The 19,464-nt window shown below is 34.2% G+C and overlaps 1 protein-coding gene across 6 annotated transcripts in view; it reads right to left on the bottom strand.

Annotated features, from left to right (window-relative positions):
* Nucleotides 1-19,464, bottom strand: part of LOC149546021 (putative low-specificity L-threonine aldolase 2) — a 216,195-nt gene that overhangs the window by 64,259 nt on the left and 132,472 nt on the right. For all 6 annotated transcript variants that reach the window (XM_089790955.1, XM_089790958.1, XM_089790954.1 and 3 more), the window contains 3 exons: nt 15,015-15,065; nt 14,653-14,724; nt 14,300-14,432 (listed from right to left, as the gene is read on the bottom strand). In XM_089790955.1, coding sequence (XP_089647081.1) covers nt 14,300-14,432; nt 14,653-14,724; nt 15,015-15,065 — 256 coding nt within the window. The remainder of the gene's footprint in view (nt 1-14,299; nt 14,433-14,652; nt 14,725-15,014; nt 15,066-19,464) is intronic.

The following is a 19,464-nucleotide window of genomic DNA, read 5'->3' as shown; positions in this document are numbered from 1 at the left end:
TATGAATATTCTGCCTCCCTGTTCCATGGATAGGATATTTTGTTTCCAGTCGTATTTTACTTTTGCTTACACCAGCCAACCCCATCCAAGGATAGTGTCATACCCCCTTCTTTTCATTGGAATGACCACGAAATCTAACAAAAATGGTTGCATTCCAACTGTTACTGACTATTCCATCAAGCTTCCCAACGGTTTGATTCTGTGTTGATCTGTCATGAGTAACTAGAATGTAGGTGGCCATAGAGTAGGTTGTCCTAACTTTTTCCATATATCTTCTGGTAGCACATTCATGGCTAACCCTCCATCCACAATTGTGTCTGTAAGTACAATTCCCTGAATGCCCATCTCGACTACTATCGGATGCCTTCCCGTCGTGAGTGTCAATAGCATAGAGTCTACTGTCGTTGTTCCACTACAGTCCTTTCCTATTTCCTCTATCGCTTTTGGAAGCAGTGTCATATTCAGAAATCGTCGTCTGTAACTGAGGCATTGTAAGGTCATTTAATTGTATAAGGACTTCTATATGCATTACTTGCCTTATCATGTTTTGTTCAGCTAAGTTCCTCTTCAAGGTTTCAATAATGTCTTTTATTTTCAACTTTCCTGTTTTCGTCTGTCTTTCCAGCTCTATTCGTGCTTGCTATAACCTCTCCTTTTCTTCTTCTGCATCAGGGTATTTTGCCTTCTTAGCTTGCTCATGTGTAATGGCTAGTAACCTTTCATCACATTCTTCAATGCTTAACAAATTTAACCCCTACTCGGGCATTTTGAATCTTAATGGTCTCCCAGACCACACCACCTGCATAACAGCTACAGAATCTCCTTCTTGGTCCAATCTCTAGCGAAGTGCCTGCAGAGGTTGTACGCACGACACTGTATCATTGGTCATCCACTTGCATTGTATTGTAACTGACTCCAGCCTCCATTGTTATTATTGTTATTATTATTACCACCCCTTCTACGTCGGTTATTGTTGTGATAACCTCCTGAGGTTGCATTGTTTGTTTGTTCGCTTTCTAGATCCATCGCCCGATTATACGCATCTACATACGATGTTGGAGGTATAACCTTCATTTTCTTCTTAAGAGTCCGTTGTAGCCCCTCAACAACCATCATTTCTTCAATCCATCAGCCTGTTGACTCTCCATCTTCCCAACCAGCTCTTTCAACCATCTTGCATAGGCACGGATTGTTTCGTTCTTTCCTATCTTTGTGTTGTATGTTTCTGCTACAATTTCATTATCGTCCTATAGCAGTCGAAACTTTGCTACAAACTCTTTTCTGATGTTTTCCCATGTAGTCAATTTATGGGGGTTGGCATCCGCAAACCAATCAATTGCCACACCCCGTAGGGTTGCCGAAAATTGCCGAACCGAATCATCCTTGTCTATTACACCATCTATTGACCATATTGTTTCACACATCTTGCAATGTCTGATCGGATCTGTAATTATGTCACCATTAAACTCCGGCAATTTCTCCTTTGGTCCTATCATTGCTACTTTTGATTCTGTGCTACTTGCTGTGTACCCGGGTTGTTCTAAGCACTCACGTTGTTCTGAGCATCCGCGTTGTTCTACACAACCGCGTTGCTTCAGACAACCACCCTGCTTCCAACAATTATGTTACCTGGTGAAAGAAAATCTTCCTCAAGTGAAGTTGTTCGATTCTCTGCTTGTATCCATTTGTCAAGTGTATCGGGAATGAAGAGCTCACTCCATGCTCGTGCTCCTTCGGCACTTCGAGCTGTGCGAGTTGCTTCCCTTCCATTCGTATGCTCTACCCTCGACGTATACAAGTTAAGGAACTCCTCCCTTATTTCTTCCACCAAATTCAATTGCTGTCGAGTCTCGTCTAGCAATTCCTCAGGTCCTACTAGCTGAATGCTCTCCCTCCGTCTGTGCCCCTTCACCCCCTCGGTGTCTGTCGACAATCTGTTGAAGCTTCTGTCTACGCTCTGCCTATTGTACTAAAATTAAAACTCCTTGTGTTGTATGTATTTCATCCTTATCTTTTATCTTATTCCTAACCTTGTTCAGCAAATTCGGCATTAATCTTCATAACATTTCCTTCGTTCTAGGTTCGACTGGCAACGGCGCCAAATGTTTACCATACAGGGTAAAAGGATACTTATCGCATGTAGTACAGTAAGATATAACACAAAACAGATACTTTATTCATATATGCAATATGCTTATTACAATGATTCCAATGATGATCCAAAGTCCCTTCCAGATGGTGTACATGTACTTTCCTGAAGGGGTGACTCAACCATCATGCGCCCATTTGGATACTATTCTACCTGTCGGCTGCATTATAGAATTTATCGACAACAATGTGTGTGTGTGTTTTATAATTTTTACATGTTTTTGTACTAGCGAATCCAAAGCCCTTTCCAAAATTTTGACGAACTTGCAAACTGGTTCTCGAACTTCAAACTTGGAACCAAACCTAAACCAGCAACTTAGTAAAATAACATTCTTATCTATTTACAATATTATGAATTTTAGTTCATAAATAATGACAAACTTTTAACATATATTATTTGAAATCCACTCTTACATTTAATGTTTACTTCTATACCCTGATCTGGCCTAAACACATGATTAATAATAATTATACTTACGTTACCGATGTCAAAGTGTTGTTCTGCGATTAAGGTGAGTTGGAAGTCTAACTACACCCATCATTCATCCTTGATTTGGCAGTCCCTATTGCCTTGACTGTGTTCAATGCTTGCTTAATGTATTGGCATTGGTCGCTGGTTTGATCAATGTCTATTTTCCACCATTCATTGGTTCTTCCTTTGACTGCTGTCTTCCTAATGTTTTTCCATTTTTTCCCACCACAGGTCTATCTACTTTATTCCACTAGTGTACTCAGCTCGTACTTCAGTCTTTTTTTTTGGTTCATGATTCTTTTCTTTGCCTAAAACTATGCTTAGTTTGCATTTGCTCAACCTTGATTCCTAGCTGATTGGTACACTTATTATCACGTGGAGTGGGTTATTCATGTCATATAAAAATGATGCATGATCAGTCTTTTAACACCTGCTCGGAGGTATCTACGTGGAGATACTCTGCAGGGCAAGTTGGATTCCTATGTATTTTGTTCGCCATTACATTGGTCACTTTTTATACCATTTTTCTTACTCTTTTTTTGCTCCATTATAACCTTATTCCTTCCTCGCTCTCTGGATGTTTATATATTTTTATATATATATATATATATATATATATATATATATATATATATATATATTTATATATATATATATATATATATATATATATATATATATGTTGTCAGTATCAAAGGATGTGTCCCTTCATAAACACTTAGGCAAAATAATTTATAACTCGCATTTAATATTGTTCATTAATATCTTTGTCATTTTGTATTAGTGTTTAGAAGAATAAAAAGTGATAATATATTTTTTTAGATCTAATCTATATGTGTGTATCTTAACAGAGGTTCTTTCATTTGAATCCATACTAGATTATCAAATTACTTTATATACTATAGTTATTATCTACTATTAATTATTATTAGGGCTCATGATGGATGTCAACGAAACAAGTCCACAAGTCTGAGCATGTGTATACTGCAGATCTATTGCAACCCTTGATGATTCCTAAGCATAAATGGGAGAGCAATCCATAGACTTCATCACAAGGATTCTGAAGGTGCAGGGTAAGGATAGCATATTTGTTGTAGTTGATAGGTTGACAAAATATGCTCACTTGTTTGTGGTGGCAGCTGATTGGACAGCCTATCAGGTAGCAGTGTTGTTTTTTAGAGAGGTTTTCAGATTGTGTAGTCTTCTTAAAACCATTGTCATTGATAGGGACAAGTCCCTTAGCATATTTTGGCAGAAGCTATAATGTCCTAATTATTCAGATAATTATAAGGACTGGGATGGAGTGACATCTACCCTAATGGGAGGATTGACTACCATATTCTATATTTGTAATTATGGAGTTGTGGTTAGGTGGGCGTTTGCATTATTAAGAGTCAAATACTACCTGACACTCGAGCATTTCAAAATTGAGTGGGCATGTCTGGCTCTGACCATCACTTTGAGGTGTTTGTTATGGTTGATTGGATGCATCTTAAGTGCCTTGGAGCCTTGTCTTTTGGCTGGGTGGTTTATCACAGGAAGTGGTTTTGGGAACAAGTTTGAATTTTTCATTGTTTGAAGACAATGATAGTGTTTGTTTGCTTTGCAACTATTTTCCAGCAAAGGAAGATAACCCTTCTTCGATTTTGAAGTCAGACAAGACGTCGACAAGCAACAATCCAGGGTCCATCCAACAGGTACTGCACTCGTACTCAAAGTCTACAAGTATAAGAATAAATAATCAATAATTAGATAAGTTTGAGATCAATCATATCTTGTAACAATTTTTAATATAATATGAACATATATAGTTTAATGATTCAATAATTTTTTACAATAATGATATAATCATTAATTTAATAAAAAATTATACTATATTAAATAAATAAAATATCTAAAAAATTAATTTCATGATCTAGTTAATAAAATTTCATACCGTATTAAGAGCATAGTGTATTATAGATTATTAATTGAAATTTTCAATAAAGTGATACAAATAATAAAATTCCATACCATATTGAGAACATATAATGTATTAATTGTTTAATAATTTTAATTTTAATTAATACAATTTATTAAAAAATAATAGAGTTTAAATAAAATACAATGTAATTAAAAATATAAAATTAGATAATGAATATAAAATACAATGATCAATCTAATTAAAGATTAAAGTTCAAATAAATTTAAAACAAACACAAACTTGGGTTCTTGAAGATGGCAATTGAGTCCAACAATGCCACTCGAAGCTCAAGATTCCAAGTCCACTCAATGCTCAATATTCTAAGTCTACTTGATGCTCACAATTCTAGTCGATCAATGTCATTCGAAGTCCAGTCGGTCAATACCGGTCCACTCTTCCTATTTGATACTTGATAAAAGAAACAAAATGCAGTAAAGTGAAGTGAATACAATAAAGAAATGCAGAAACGGTTAAGCTACGTATAGTCAACAATGAACAACTTTGATAGACTTCAGTGACCAATCATCCACTCACAAACCAAATAAACAAAACACTTGGTTCAGTAATTTGCGTAGAAAGAATGTCTAGGTCATCACAAACTACAAAACGAATATCATATCTAGACTATCGCAAGTTATAAAATACATAACTTGTCTATCTCATTGCAACCTTAAAAAAAGACAACCCTAAAAATGACTTTAGTTGTGAATCGTGACAAATTGCAACCTAAAATCTACTATTATTCTAAGTTGTGTTTTGTACTTGAGTGGTGGCACAAAATAATATATCAGGGAATATTATGCAATTTAGACCCGAATAATTTGCAATGAGTTTTTGGAATATATCATTGCTGAGATATTAAGTGTTATTATCATGGGCCATTTTCCTTGGGTATATACTATGATATTGGCAATATCTTGCCGATATTTGGAACTATGGTCTACAAGTTGGTTGAGTGGGTGGTGGTGGTATTGAGTTTTGTTTATCCCGAAAGTATAACCACTTTGTTTTACTTTTGCAACTAATTTATCTCCATTTCTTGTTCTTTAATGAATGTTGCTATTTATCCAAGTTGCAGCCCCTTCTTATCTCCCCTTGGTGGACTATCTTGAATCGATCTTGACTGCTCATTGTAATTGAGCTCCCTTTATAAAGCTTTCCCCTCCTCATTTGTAATTCATTAGATTAAGATTAGATTTGTTGGAGCAGGATAGAGGAGAGATTTGCAGAGATTGTTGCCATAATGCTGCCAAAATTATTCCTTCTTCAATGTTGTTATTGTGGTGAATGTTCTTGAAGTTTTGTAGTATCGCATGGTTTCTACATTTCCTCACATAGAGTAGGAATTTCATTTATTTTGTATAGAAGTGAAAGTAGATGAATGGAAGATATTGTTATTGGAAAATCATGGCAAAACTAGTGGCCATACCTTTTGGTACATGTTGATCGCAAGTATTAATTCAAAGTTAGTTTGGGCCTTATTGCAGGCGTTTAACTACAACTGGAAATGTTCTTTTAGATTGTGCCATCATTGGGTATTTGAATGAATATTGACAATATGAAAAACATGAACGCATCCTTAGAAGCAAGAATCATCCTTAAGCATAGTTGATTTGGTGAAACAATGACTATTTAGAGTTTCACCTCATCTTCAATGGCATAGAGAAAAACCACACCAACATACTCAACTAACATGATCATTATTATTATAGAGTAGATGAGGAGCAGAGGCACAATTTTGAATATTAGTGTTACATCCCAATTTTGGTCCAGTTTTAAATGCTCCTTTATAACATTCGTTACAATTTCAGCTCTTCCCCAGCTATTCTGGACGATTCCCTAGTGTGATTTTTCCAATTCGATTGTAATATCCAGTTATGTAAAATAAATCTTTTTCAACATTACATTCTCAGTTTCTCTAGAACGGTGTTCAGTATAAGGTTTAGTGTCGAACCCAATGCTCTGATACCATATGTAACAACCTATTTTCCCGGGTCTTAACTAACAACTAACATATTAAAAAAATACCGCTATTACTTCATTTTCATAGGAAGACAGTTATATCAGTTATGTTCAAGTGAATGAGACTAACGGTTACAATCAGTTTAACGGGAATTTCATAACTAACAATTGAAAACACCATCAATGAATTTACTATGGAAATTAAAATCTACATACCATGGAATTCGAAACCGAAATCAATTGTAATGTCCCTATTTTTGGTGAGTATATGCAGTTGGAGTTAGCTCATCATAGCGACCCTCATGAGCTGATAGGGTGTTTTGGGGGTCCCAGTTGTGAACATACTATTTTTAGAAAGTCTAGTTTTGGCAGTTTCTATTTTTGGCAATGTAGTGGGTGGCTCTGACAGTTGGTCGTCACCTACAATTGATTGGGTTAATAATTGCATGAGCTCTTTTTTAGTTATTTTTCATTCAGTTGCATTATTATAATAATGTTTATATTATTATAATAATGACTTTAAAAGATATTTCTAAAGTGAGTTGGCAAGTTTCTAGTGTTGAGTTCTTTTGGGAAATTTTCACAATTTGTGAAGTAGAGATTTTTTAGGAAACTTTGGCCAACGAAAGGTTATAAATGAGAGCTCATTTCATTGGGAAAAGCACACTTGAAAATATATTTTCGTTTGTGCCTTCATGGCTTTCCTGATTTCCAACCTGTGAGCCCTTGCTGAAGTATAAGGGTATCGTCTGAGAAATTCTTGGCAATTGTGCTGAAGTATACAATTGGCCGACATACTCCTACTATATTTCTATGGCTAAGGAGAAGGATCTTGAATTATACAGTTTCTCATTGATTGTTTGGCTGAGGGTTTGTGCGAAGTTCTCAAGATTTTCCGAGAATTGTGATTTGCTGCAAATTGTTGCTGAGTTATAACAATATGCATATCTCTTTCTATTCGTGTTGTGTCTCGGAGATTGTTTAATAGCTCTGGACTGAAATTGAGAAGTAAAATCGAATTACTTCATTCTGATGTCTGCAAGCTGGGAGACGAGTTTTGCCAATGGAGAAGGGATTGAGTTTCATCTAGAGGCAACGTTCTGTGCGTTTTAATCATGTTAACTGAATTCTGAGCTGAAGTCATCCATCAAGAAAGTAGACAGCTTTATCATTGGATCTGCGATTTCAATGCTAGCCGTGTGGACACTTACCTCCAGTCACGTGAGCTCATTGAGGGTCTGCATTTTGCTTGTTGTTGCTTGGTGGTTGTAGGTAGAAATTAAGAAGGCTGGCTTGCATATTTAGTAGTTGTAAATCATATTGGATGAGCAAGCGATCAGCATAGGGGCCGGCAGGTGTATCCTTGAAGACTTGCATTAATGTTTCTATGCCCTACGATTTGAGTTTGGGACTAGCAGCCAAGCTCTATGGCTCTATATGATACTGGGTGGGCTAGGTGTTTTGGAGACCTCTCGAATACAATTCATATCAGTATTTCAACAGTGGTTCAGCCTAAAAGCTTAAGGCGGCAGCATTGGGACTTATAAAGAACGAATTCTCTACACACTGACTTGCTCAACTGGAGTATTGCTTCAATACATATCAGGTTCTAATTATTTGTATGATGATTTCCTTTGCATATGCACTCAAAGAAATAAAGTGTTTGGCTATTTAAATTGGTTGTGTTCAGAATTTCATCAATGCAATTTTGTTATTGTAAAATATATGTTTGAAAACTTTGAAAATTTAAAATACAAATACAAAGTTCCAAATTGTACATCATCATTTCAGTTGGAAGCTAGTTGGGGTTTTTACATCAATCTAAGGATGCTTCTGCAAACACCTAGGTTAGTCCACAAATACCACTTAGGATCAAATGATGATTACCATTCAATACCACTATATCAAAATAAAATGACGATTACCATCAAAAACCACTATATCAATATCAAATGATGATTACCATCAAATACCAGTATATCAAAATCAAATGACGACTATCATCAAACACCACTATTAATTAGGGCATCTATTATCATTGGATCATTTAGGGCATCACATACCACCGTGTTAATTAGGGCATCAATTACCACTGTATCATTTGGGGCGTCAGATACCACTATATCATTTGGAGTGTCAAATACCACTGTATCATTTAGGACATCGGATACCACTGTATCATTTGGGGCGTCAGATATCACTATATCATTTAGGACATCAAATACCACTGTATTATTTGGGGCGTCAGATAACTCTGATTCATTCATTTTCTTCCTATTGCTAACTGTAGCAATAACATAAGATTAGATGATATGTTATAATCAATATTCTTAAAAATTAAAGACTGAAATAACAATCCGTCAGATAAACCTATCAATATATTCCATATTCAGTTGGAAGATCAACCGATCTAACTGGTTGCCAATTACATTGACAATGGCATCCCAATTTTCGGCCCAATTTAAAATGTTCATGTAATTGTTGAGGTTCACATGAAGTCAATTGACAATTAAATTTGTTATAATCCTGCGAAATGGTAAGATGGTTAGTCGTTATAATTTCATATGAAGATAACATGCTAGTTGATTATTTATCACAAATTCATGGAATTGAAAAGGCGGCTAGCCATTAGAAACATTTATGATTAATAACTTGTTATGGTAATATGACTTAACTCCAGAGAATTTCCTTGTAGGGAGCACGTCAATGGGGTGGAAGCATTGTCAAAAAAGAATTAGGCACAGAAGCATTACCATCATTGGGCAAATGGGCATAAATCGCGAATCACCATGGTTGAGGACCTAGCGACTACATAATAGGATACACACATTAGACATGCATGAGCTATTGGATAAAACATTAATGATCTTAACTTAATTAAAGTACATACCTTTATTGGATTATGGTTAACTTTTTCACCACATCATTATGATACATATTTATGTACGTACACATAGATATAAATTAAAGGTGACATCATAATATTATTTTTATACAAGACTATCTATTTAATATGTACATTTAAATGCATCTACAAGAAGATAAAATAAATCTTCCAAGATGAAATATGTATTGAGATATACATATTTAAAAGGTACGACCTTGGATAAACATTTACTATGTGTCATCTTAATAAGATATATTTACCTGCAAGTAAATGAATATGTTTATAATATTCTTTTGATTTATAACCTTCAAGTTCTCTTCCATATTTATTCAATTCTTTTTAGAAACCGAACTACACACTTGGCATATAATATTGGTGTTCAAGAAGACAAATCTTGTAATTCTTTAAGAGTTACGGCTTCTTGGAAACCTTGATATATCAAATGCCTCTGTATATTTGGGAGTCGTGAGAAACCCAAAGAACATGAAATGGTTTCTCCTTCCACCCGATTTATGACATGCCTCTGCAATTCTTGTCACATTATTTTTCCTTTTCATTTTGCCTTTAATGAAAGTCGTGATTGATAATCACTCTGTGTTTTGCGTCCAGAATTACTCCAGAGAAGGAACTGGTTGTTAGCGTACAGCCAAGGCTCACGTCCAAGCGACCGGCTAATTGAAACCAAGCCAAGACTCATGTCTTTCATTCTCAGACCAGGTTATGTGGTCAAACTTTCCTATTCAAATTGCTGTATGTTTTTCTTAAACTATTTTCATATTTGTAACAGGAAGGAAATGTGTCATGAAAATTCCGTACATTACTTCTAAATTTCAATCGAATGGATATTCAATAATCCAATTTCTCTATGTTGTTGAGTTAAGACCAAATGTGCATGATATGTTCATACATCTTTGTTTTACTAAAGTATATCTGAATGGAATTATAGCCTTGCAAGCTTATTAGGATCATTCTCTATTATTTGATATAATGGAAATTGCAATGTTCCAACCCCTACTGGGGCTTAGCGAAAGAGTGGATACTTTAAGATTATAAACACTTGGGACTCACTTGGCTATATGGCCAAGGAAAAGGGTGAAGAGGTGAGAGAGAGAAATCTACAATAGCATGAAAACAGAATCAGATGTGACATAACAATTATTTATTATTTTAAAAGGAATCATTTAATAGCTCATGCATGTCCAATTCATTCTCTGTTGTCAAGTCGAGTGGTGTGATTAAGTACCAAGATGCTCAGTGGTTGACAAGATGTTCCTTGTCTATTCCAGGTAGGCAGGGTCTTTCTAATTAGAGAAAGTGAGGGGATATGTTTGAGGTCTGTGGTTGGGAGGTTAAGCCCCCGACAATGTTTCCCCTCTCCACAAGATGTTAGAACATGCATCAGTTAAAGATGAGCATTCAAACATTTATTGGTAATAGGTATTTTTACTTTTATGATATTTATACAAGTAGACGATATGATGGATTAATTTATATCATTGAATTCAGTTATTTCCTTTGATATAAACAACCTTTCTCATCAATGTAATTGGTAAGCATTTAGATCGGTTGACCTTCCAACTGAATATGGAATATACCTATAGGATTGTTATTTTAGTCTTTCATTTATAAGAATAATGATTATGAGCATATCTTCTAATCTTATGTTATTGTCACCAGTTAGCAATAGAAAGAAAAGGAATGAAATAGAGGTATCTGATGCCCTAATTGATACAATGGTATGTGATGCCCTAAATGATCCAATGGTAATAGATGCCCTAATTGATATGGTGGTATGTGATGCTCTAAATGATCAAATGGTAATTGATGCCCTAAATGATCTAATGGTAATCAATGCCCTAATTGATGTAGTGGTATTTTATGGTAATCGTCATTTGGTTTTGATATAGTGGTATTGGACAGTAATCATCATTTGATTTTGACCGGTATTTATGGAATAACCTCGGTGTTTGCAAAAGCATCCCTAGATTCAATTCGGTTTTGAATTCCATAGTATGTAAATTTTAATTTCCATAGCAAATTCATGGATGGTGTTTTCAAATGTTAGTTATGAAATTTTGTTAACTAATTGTAATCGTTAATTTCATTCCCATGAAAGTAGCTGATATAACTAACTTCCTATGAAAATGGAGTAATAATTGTATTTCTTTGATATTAGTTGTTAGTTATGACCCAGGAAATAGTGGTTGTTACAATTAGGGCATGTGGTCATTGCAGGGGAGCTCTTGGTCATTTAGTTGCAGATGCAAATGGTGAGGATGAAGCTGATGATAGTGAGGGAGATGTTTTGGTCACGCATTGTTAGAGCTAGCTTATATTCTCTAAACCTTTATCTCAAAATTGCATAACTTCTACAATTTTGGTTAGATTTTTCCCAAATCTGGAACGTATCTATACCTAATTGGGTGCTCTAAAAGTTGTAACGCTTGGCGGCCCTCACATCTAGATAAATTTTTCGATCTTTGATTTGAGTACTATAACATCAGCAAAACTATAAAACCATTGTTTGTGTGACTAAATATTACTAATTACACTTGAATTTACCTACAATAATGTATTTGTATGTTAGTTGTCATGTAGACACCTAGAAGTTTGCATTCTATTTGAGTACATGGTGTAGAAGAAATCCACCCGCACATAGTTGTTGTCTCATACCTGATTTTTTGCAAGTTCCACCTTGTGTTCTTATCACATTATGACCCTCTCATTGTTGCACATACTTTATTGCACAATGGAGGATGATCCACCTCTGGAGGACATGTGCTTAAACATTGCATAGTTGATAGCTTATCTCTATCATCACTCCTAGTTATCATGCATGCCTATATACTAAGGCACGTCTATCATGTGTTCATCTGAATTAGGCAATAGGCATGAGTATTGTACTCTTGATCGTTATTGACATAATCAATTGGTCATCACTTTCCCTATCTCTCTTGTGCTCTCTTGAGCTTCTAGACCTTGCCATATTCATTCATTCCCTCAAGCAAATTCTTACATTTTATCAAGCTTGAGGCAGATTTTTACAACCACAATAACTTTCTCTGATCATTTATACATGACGGGAAATGAGATGTGGCTATGAAAGCCTGCCAGACCTAATAAAACCCAAAGTATGCTACACACTCTACTAGAGATGTGATCTAGATTCAAGTCTATGGCCATTTCAGCTTGGATATTCTCTGAAAGAGTTTTATACTCAGCATAACAAGCTATAATGTAACAATGGACTTTAAGTTTCAATTTCATGAACCTTTTCCTCCATTTTGAAGGAAAGTAGGTTGAAATGTTCTAACAGATGAAACAAGAATGGTCCTTCGAGTGTTGTGGCATGAATGCCAATGTCATTGTTATAGCCTTAGAAGTGCTTTCTCACCATTTTGTTGTCTAGGCACATTCATGTTCTTGTCAACCCTGTAAACCATTTGTGCCAATATATCATCAAAGAAAAATTCCTTTCTATGCTCTCAAGATTTCATTTGATATTAGTTCTCTACTTCCATTATATTTTTCTCTATTAGAGGATTTGAAATAAGTGTTTCTATATTTGGGTTCTTTGATAAATGATGTTTTACCTGATTTATCTTTGATAATAACGGTTCAATCTATCAATGACATGTATAAAACCCAAATATAAAGGATTAGCTACAAAAACAAAACAAGCTAGCAATATCACTAACTCTGATACCATTGTCTCATCTCAATGTAATATTTTAGACATGTAAATCTAACATTCAGATATTTTAACCAAAATTCTTCCTTCATGATTCATACATTAAAATTGCTTACATTAGACAAAGACTCGGTAAAAATGTAAGTTGCAAAGCATTCATTATAGTAAAAAATCTAGAATATAATTCTTGCTACAACAACAAATATTAAATTGAAACACATTGCTTACACCTACAAAAAGAAACAAAACTGGTCAAACTTCCTACCATTACAATCTGCCACCATGAATTCTCAATGATGAACTTTGAATGAGATTTTCCTACAAACAAAAGTGATTTCATCGTCTACAAACTAGAGAATTTCATCCTCAAATCTAGTTTCTCAAACAAAAGAGTTCAAAATAGCTTTTCAACAAAGGTTTTTGAGAAGAATCCATTACTCTCCAAATGGAACCTTCAGATCCTTACTAATCAATGGAAGGATTTATGGTCAAAAATCTAGAATATAATTGTTGCTACAACAACAAATATCAAATTGAAATACATTGCTTACACCTACAAAAAACAACAAAACTGGTCAAACTTCCTACCATTGGAATCCGCCACCATGAATTCACAATCACGAACTTTGAATGAGATTTTCATACAGGCCAAAGTGATTTCATCCTCTACAAACTAGAGAATTTCATCCTCACATCTAGTTGCTCAAACAAAAGAGTTCAAAATAGCTTTTCAACAAAGGTTTTTGAGTAGAATCCATTACTCTCCAAATGGAATCTTAAGATCCTTACTAATCAAAGGAAGGATGTCAAAATCTACATGAAATTCTCCAATCCCAAGATAGGTGCGCATCAGAAAACACACAAAATATAAAATTTGGGGACCTTAGACGAACACAAGAGGAAAGATGAGGAAGAATGCAGACACAAAATTGGATCATTAGAGATGCAAGAAACAAGAAATAGAATTATGGTCTACAAATTATTGAAGAACTGGACATGAGAAAATCCCTCTACCCCAACCTAGACAAGTTCCAATAAATTATTTAATTTTGTCCAAACAATTCAAAGAAAGTAAATTGCTCAGTTCTATGTCAATTGAAACATTTCCAAATACATGTCAAATCTAATATTCAAATCATTGCTAGTGCAAACTTAAATACATAAAGATTATGTTACCAGCTAAAATTCGACAATTTTTATGGTCATCAGGAAGCCGACAAACCACCTCATCAAGTGCAACAAGACCTGCCGCACATAACACTCCAACCTGTCTCATCCCCCCACCTAAAGTTTTTCTAAGCTTCTTTGCCTGCATCCAAATGTATGGAAGAAGTGAAAATTGCAAACCAAAGTGGGGGACCTTCCATTGACTCTCACATTGCTCTTTATAATTAAAAATAATGGCAGTTCCTTAAAAAGAAAGAGCAAAGATAAAATTGAGAGGCTTTCGAAGAAATCCTCTAAAAAGTGCGATACAACATATCTGTGGTCATAATATACAGAAATATGTTAAAATCATGACTGCAAACCTTCATAATAAATTCTTGTGAACCAACAATAACAGTTCCAACTGGAGCTCCCAAACCTTTCGACAAGCAAACCTGCATTTACATATCCAGCAGAAGCATGTTGAAGAATTGAACATTCTGCTTGTTAGAACAAGACTACTGTACCATTTAGTTATTGAAAAATTAGAAATTTATGAAGTTTTTGTTATTTTTGTTAAAATAAATTATGGGTACAAAAACCATAACATTATACCAATCAAATAACAAAATTTGTTTCACTAGAATTTTCATAAAATCACAATAAATTTAACAAACAGAACAAACCTATTTATTAAAAGCTGGATAAAACATAAACAAGGAATATTATATAATTCAAGTATTACCGAAACAGAATCAGCAGCTTGAACAAGTCTATCCAAAGGAACCCCTAATGCCTGAAGACAAAAAGAGTATTAGGATTGAGACATGGAAAACACCAAAGAAGTTCTTAATGCTTGAAAAGCTATTGTCTTACTGCAGCTGACCCAGTATAGCAATAAAAAAAATACAACGTTCCTACCTGTTATCACACATTTTAATTCACACTAATAAAAAAACAACAGTGAGATTTGAATACACGAACATTAATTTCTGATTTGACTTTGTCAAACATCTGATGATAGTGATAGTTGTGCAAAAGTTACTTATAATAGTTCAAAGGACTAAATGGTCACATTTATTGGACATGTACCATTCAAATCAGTCTGTATATATATCCAATACATTTAAAATCATTAGAAATATAATAGTACATGTAGGAAAAATTGAAAACTGAAAATCATAAAAGTTAGTCATTACCAAACCATGTAAATGTTGAACTATCTTGACAAGATCATAAAAGTTAGTCATTACCAAACCATGTAAATGTTGAACTATCTTGAGAAGAAGATAGTATATTTATGTCGTGTACTATTAGCATTATTTCAGGTTATTCCTTTTCATGGTTTTCTTTTATATTTCTAATTTCATTAGAATAGTTCACATGATACCTAAATCACTAATGTCCCTCTGAAGCTGTTGAAAATAGAAAAACAAGAATTCATGATATTGTCTACAAATAATCAAACCTAGGTTAATGGAATCTGAAATTGCATTAAGTATTATAATAGGATCCAAAGAAAAAGATCCAATGCCTAAAAAGAAAAACTAGAAGATATGATGTTTAGATTCCATATAATACAAAACTCTAGACTTAATATAAAATCTAATAAAGCCCAAACAAGAATGGCCACAACTAAGGAGATGTGGCAGGTTCACATTACGTGGGAGAAAAACATGTCTCTAGCAAGCCTTCCTAACATCCAGCATCAATGATCTTTGACAAGTAGAGAGGAAAACAGCAATATATGCTTGTAGAACTTCACATAAACTGTTAGCATTCTATCTTATCTATTTCAAACTATAAATTCTTCAAAGAAGTCAACTCCATGTAATACAGAAATAACCATGTAAGAATTATATAGGAAAATGGTAGACCGTTTGCTAAAAATAAGGCTGATGGCTTGTAGTGTTAAGAAATATAGATCAGAGGTAGATTTAATTACTATGAATTCAGATGCCTATGAAATCTTCTTTTATAATCAATCGCAGAATTATCTATAATGTTTTTCTGATCTTCAAAGTTGGCTTTGATTCTGAGTCTTTAATCAAATAATATTACTCTGAAACTTCAAGTCAATGATGCTGATCTTTGTTGCATCTAACAGGTGACTGCAGATGTATCAGATCGAGGGTAATAACATTTGTTGTATTAATGTGTTTCCATCGATCTTCTCTTTCAACATATAGAGTAATAAAAGGAGTCATGTCTGATTGTATAGACATGCTATACGTGCCCTTTGGGATTTTAGGGTAAAGTTTATACAATGAATGACCCTTAACTAATCGTCTCTTTAACCAATACAATATTAAGATATTCATTTGCTCTAATCGGCGATATTGAGACATGCAATACTGATCACAATCAGTGATCCAGATTTACATTTGATTGCCAATGGTGATGGTAGTCTGAACATCAACATAATCACACGTTATGGATATTCAGACATCATGCAATCTGAGATACTGTTGTCTTTGTGAGCATCGATCCACTGTACACAAATTGTTCTTCCACCTTGATATATAATCTTCGCAACTCCTCTTAAATTCTATTTGCATATACTTGCTTTGTGTCCTTATTATTATGTATGTATGTATGTATATACACACACACATATATATATCAGATGAATTAATCTGTATATATACTTTTATGTATACTCTGCTCTATTCGCTCTCATCCTTTATTCATTCTTCCTTTTTAGCACAACTCTTTGCACTCATTCATACACTTCTATTCTCACATCATCATTTTCTACATGGATCTTCTCTTAGTTCTCATACTTCTATTTCAATTAAAAAATAATGATCCATACTTCTGTTACATAGCCTTTCAAAACCAATTGTGACCTCTCAAAAAAATTGGATTAGTCTTTTAGCAAGTATTCTAAATTCTTTCATATCTTAAGATATATTGATCTTTTATCCTTCCTCCCCCTGGGCCTAAATTAATTCACAACTTTTCCTTTAATCCCACAATTTCCTAATGAATATTATCATTAATAAACAAATTCTTCATAGTCATTAAGACTAATCAATGTTCAGGTATCACTATTCTATATTGCCGTTATTATTTCTTTAATAACAATATCACTTTTCGTATTCCAGTATTCTCTGAGGCATAATTGACTTTCCTTTATATATTCACGTCCCAATCCTTGATGATTGTATCTTTTCATGATGATTTCACAGATATTTCACTAGCATACATAGGATAGGATTTGTCTTGTGCAAGAATTCTTGACTTCCGAAAATGATACCGTTGTGCCTTCTTTATCGCTGCCTTCCAGTGTTGAGTTTGACTTATCAGTTGAACACTTGTTCGTTGTTTAATTTCTATTGCTTTTCATCTGCACAAGTGGCTTCCTTTTATTGTAAACCAAACTCATATTATTTTGAAGATTAATGACTCCCAACAGTACTTTGATATTATTGACTTATACTGGAAACTCACAAGGACTTAGCATTCGTGTTATTTATGCTTTCATGAATGTTATCTCTCAAATGCTATTTGCATATGAGGAATTTCTGCCATGCCTTATTGTTGTTCATTTACTTCAGCCTTATCACAATATGTGTGTGTCTTTGTACATTATTTGATATGTGTTTTCTTCACCATATCTATATTCTCATCTGTATAATTCTTCTAGTTCTATCGATGTCATGTATTCGCTGACATTTTCGAACATGTACCAATTATTACTTTATCACTGTTTAATTTCTGACGTGGCTCCCTTCTTGTGCTGTCGTAAACTTTTGTTTGGTCCTTCAAACATATCAAACTTCTATTGTTTTTTGTTTCTTGCATAAATCTCCATCGTTGCGCTTAACTTCTCCTTCTACGTACTCAAGATGATATGTCAATAACAGTTGTTGTCTCTGGTCCAAACCTTGTCTTTTTGGGGCTCCTTCTTACTTAATGGAAATCTCTGTTATATACAAAATGGCATCGTCCCTTGACCATTGATTCATGTTGTCAGGTGTCATGATTGTTGTATGATGGTGTCATCAATTAATCTTCCTTTCAAAATGATACTGTTGCTGCCAATGAACAAAACTTCTTTGCTTTGATGAATTTTATTATCATTATATATCTGCTATTCATTCTTTGACTATCAATGTCTTTGTCATTACTACTGTTGGTTCTATATATGCTGTTAGTATATCTGTCTGATTGGTTGTCTTTTCGGATCATATGTTTAACACTCTTTAGATTACCATTGCTGAATACATCTTGTCTTATCAAACTTATACATTATTATTGTTGCATAGCCACTGCTTTATATCAATTCTATAGTTACATGTGATGACCATCACAAATTCTTTGTGTTAAACCAATGTAACCCCAGTACTGGGGTACTTCAGGACAGTAGGACAGCACGATGGCAAGACAGCGGGTGAAGTTTCCGAGATGGGAGAAAATGAGCCTCATTTTCGGGATGGCAGGGGGATGCCTAGGGGATGGTCGTAAGGGGAGGACAGGGCAAGGAGGGGTATTGTATAGTATAAATATAGAACTTGAAGTGCTAGTTTTGAAATGATGCTTCAGTAGATGTTAGTGTTTTCCTGATCTGCTGCAAATGTAATAGCACTACCATAATATTTTGGTATGTACTTTCCAAATGGCAGTCATCTCTTTAGTATAGGATGAAATATGGATAGACATGTCTCTTCACGGGACATGTCTATTCATTAGAATGTAATTAATATGATGACAAACAAATATCTCATATATTTCGTATATTAATATATATATTATATCTCACACTCATAAATATATATATGCACTATAGATTATCCAACTAAAGCTACCAATTATTAACACTCCCTCTAAGCTAGGGAGGATAAACAAGATTCATTCACAATATGAATAACATATTACCTGAACATAAATAATGGTTTTTAGAATGCCAACTCATTTGGCAAATATCAGCTCATTTGACATCTGATCGATGCTACAAACATTAATACTCCCTCTTAGCTAGGGAAGATAAATGATATAATCATATTACATATCTTGTGATCACATAACACATGACATGAAGTATCATCTAACATATAATACCTAGTTTTATATATCACCTTACACATGATATGAGGAATCACCTATCACGTGATACCTAGTTTTATATATCACCTAAAATATGATATGAGGGATCACCTAACATGTGATACCTAATTTTACATATCACCTAA

This window comes from Cupressus sempervirens, chromosome 7 (genome assembly GCF_028749045.1).
Source record: "Cupressus sempervirens isolate cs-2001-9-10 chromosome 7, ASM2874904v1, whole genome shotgun sequence".
Taxonomy (NCBI): Eukaryota; Viridiplantae; Streptophyta; class Pinopsida; order Cupressales; family Cupressaceae; genus Cupressus; species Cupressus sempervirens.
This window is presented reverse-complemented; position numbering and strand designations above follow the sequence as displayed.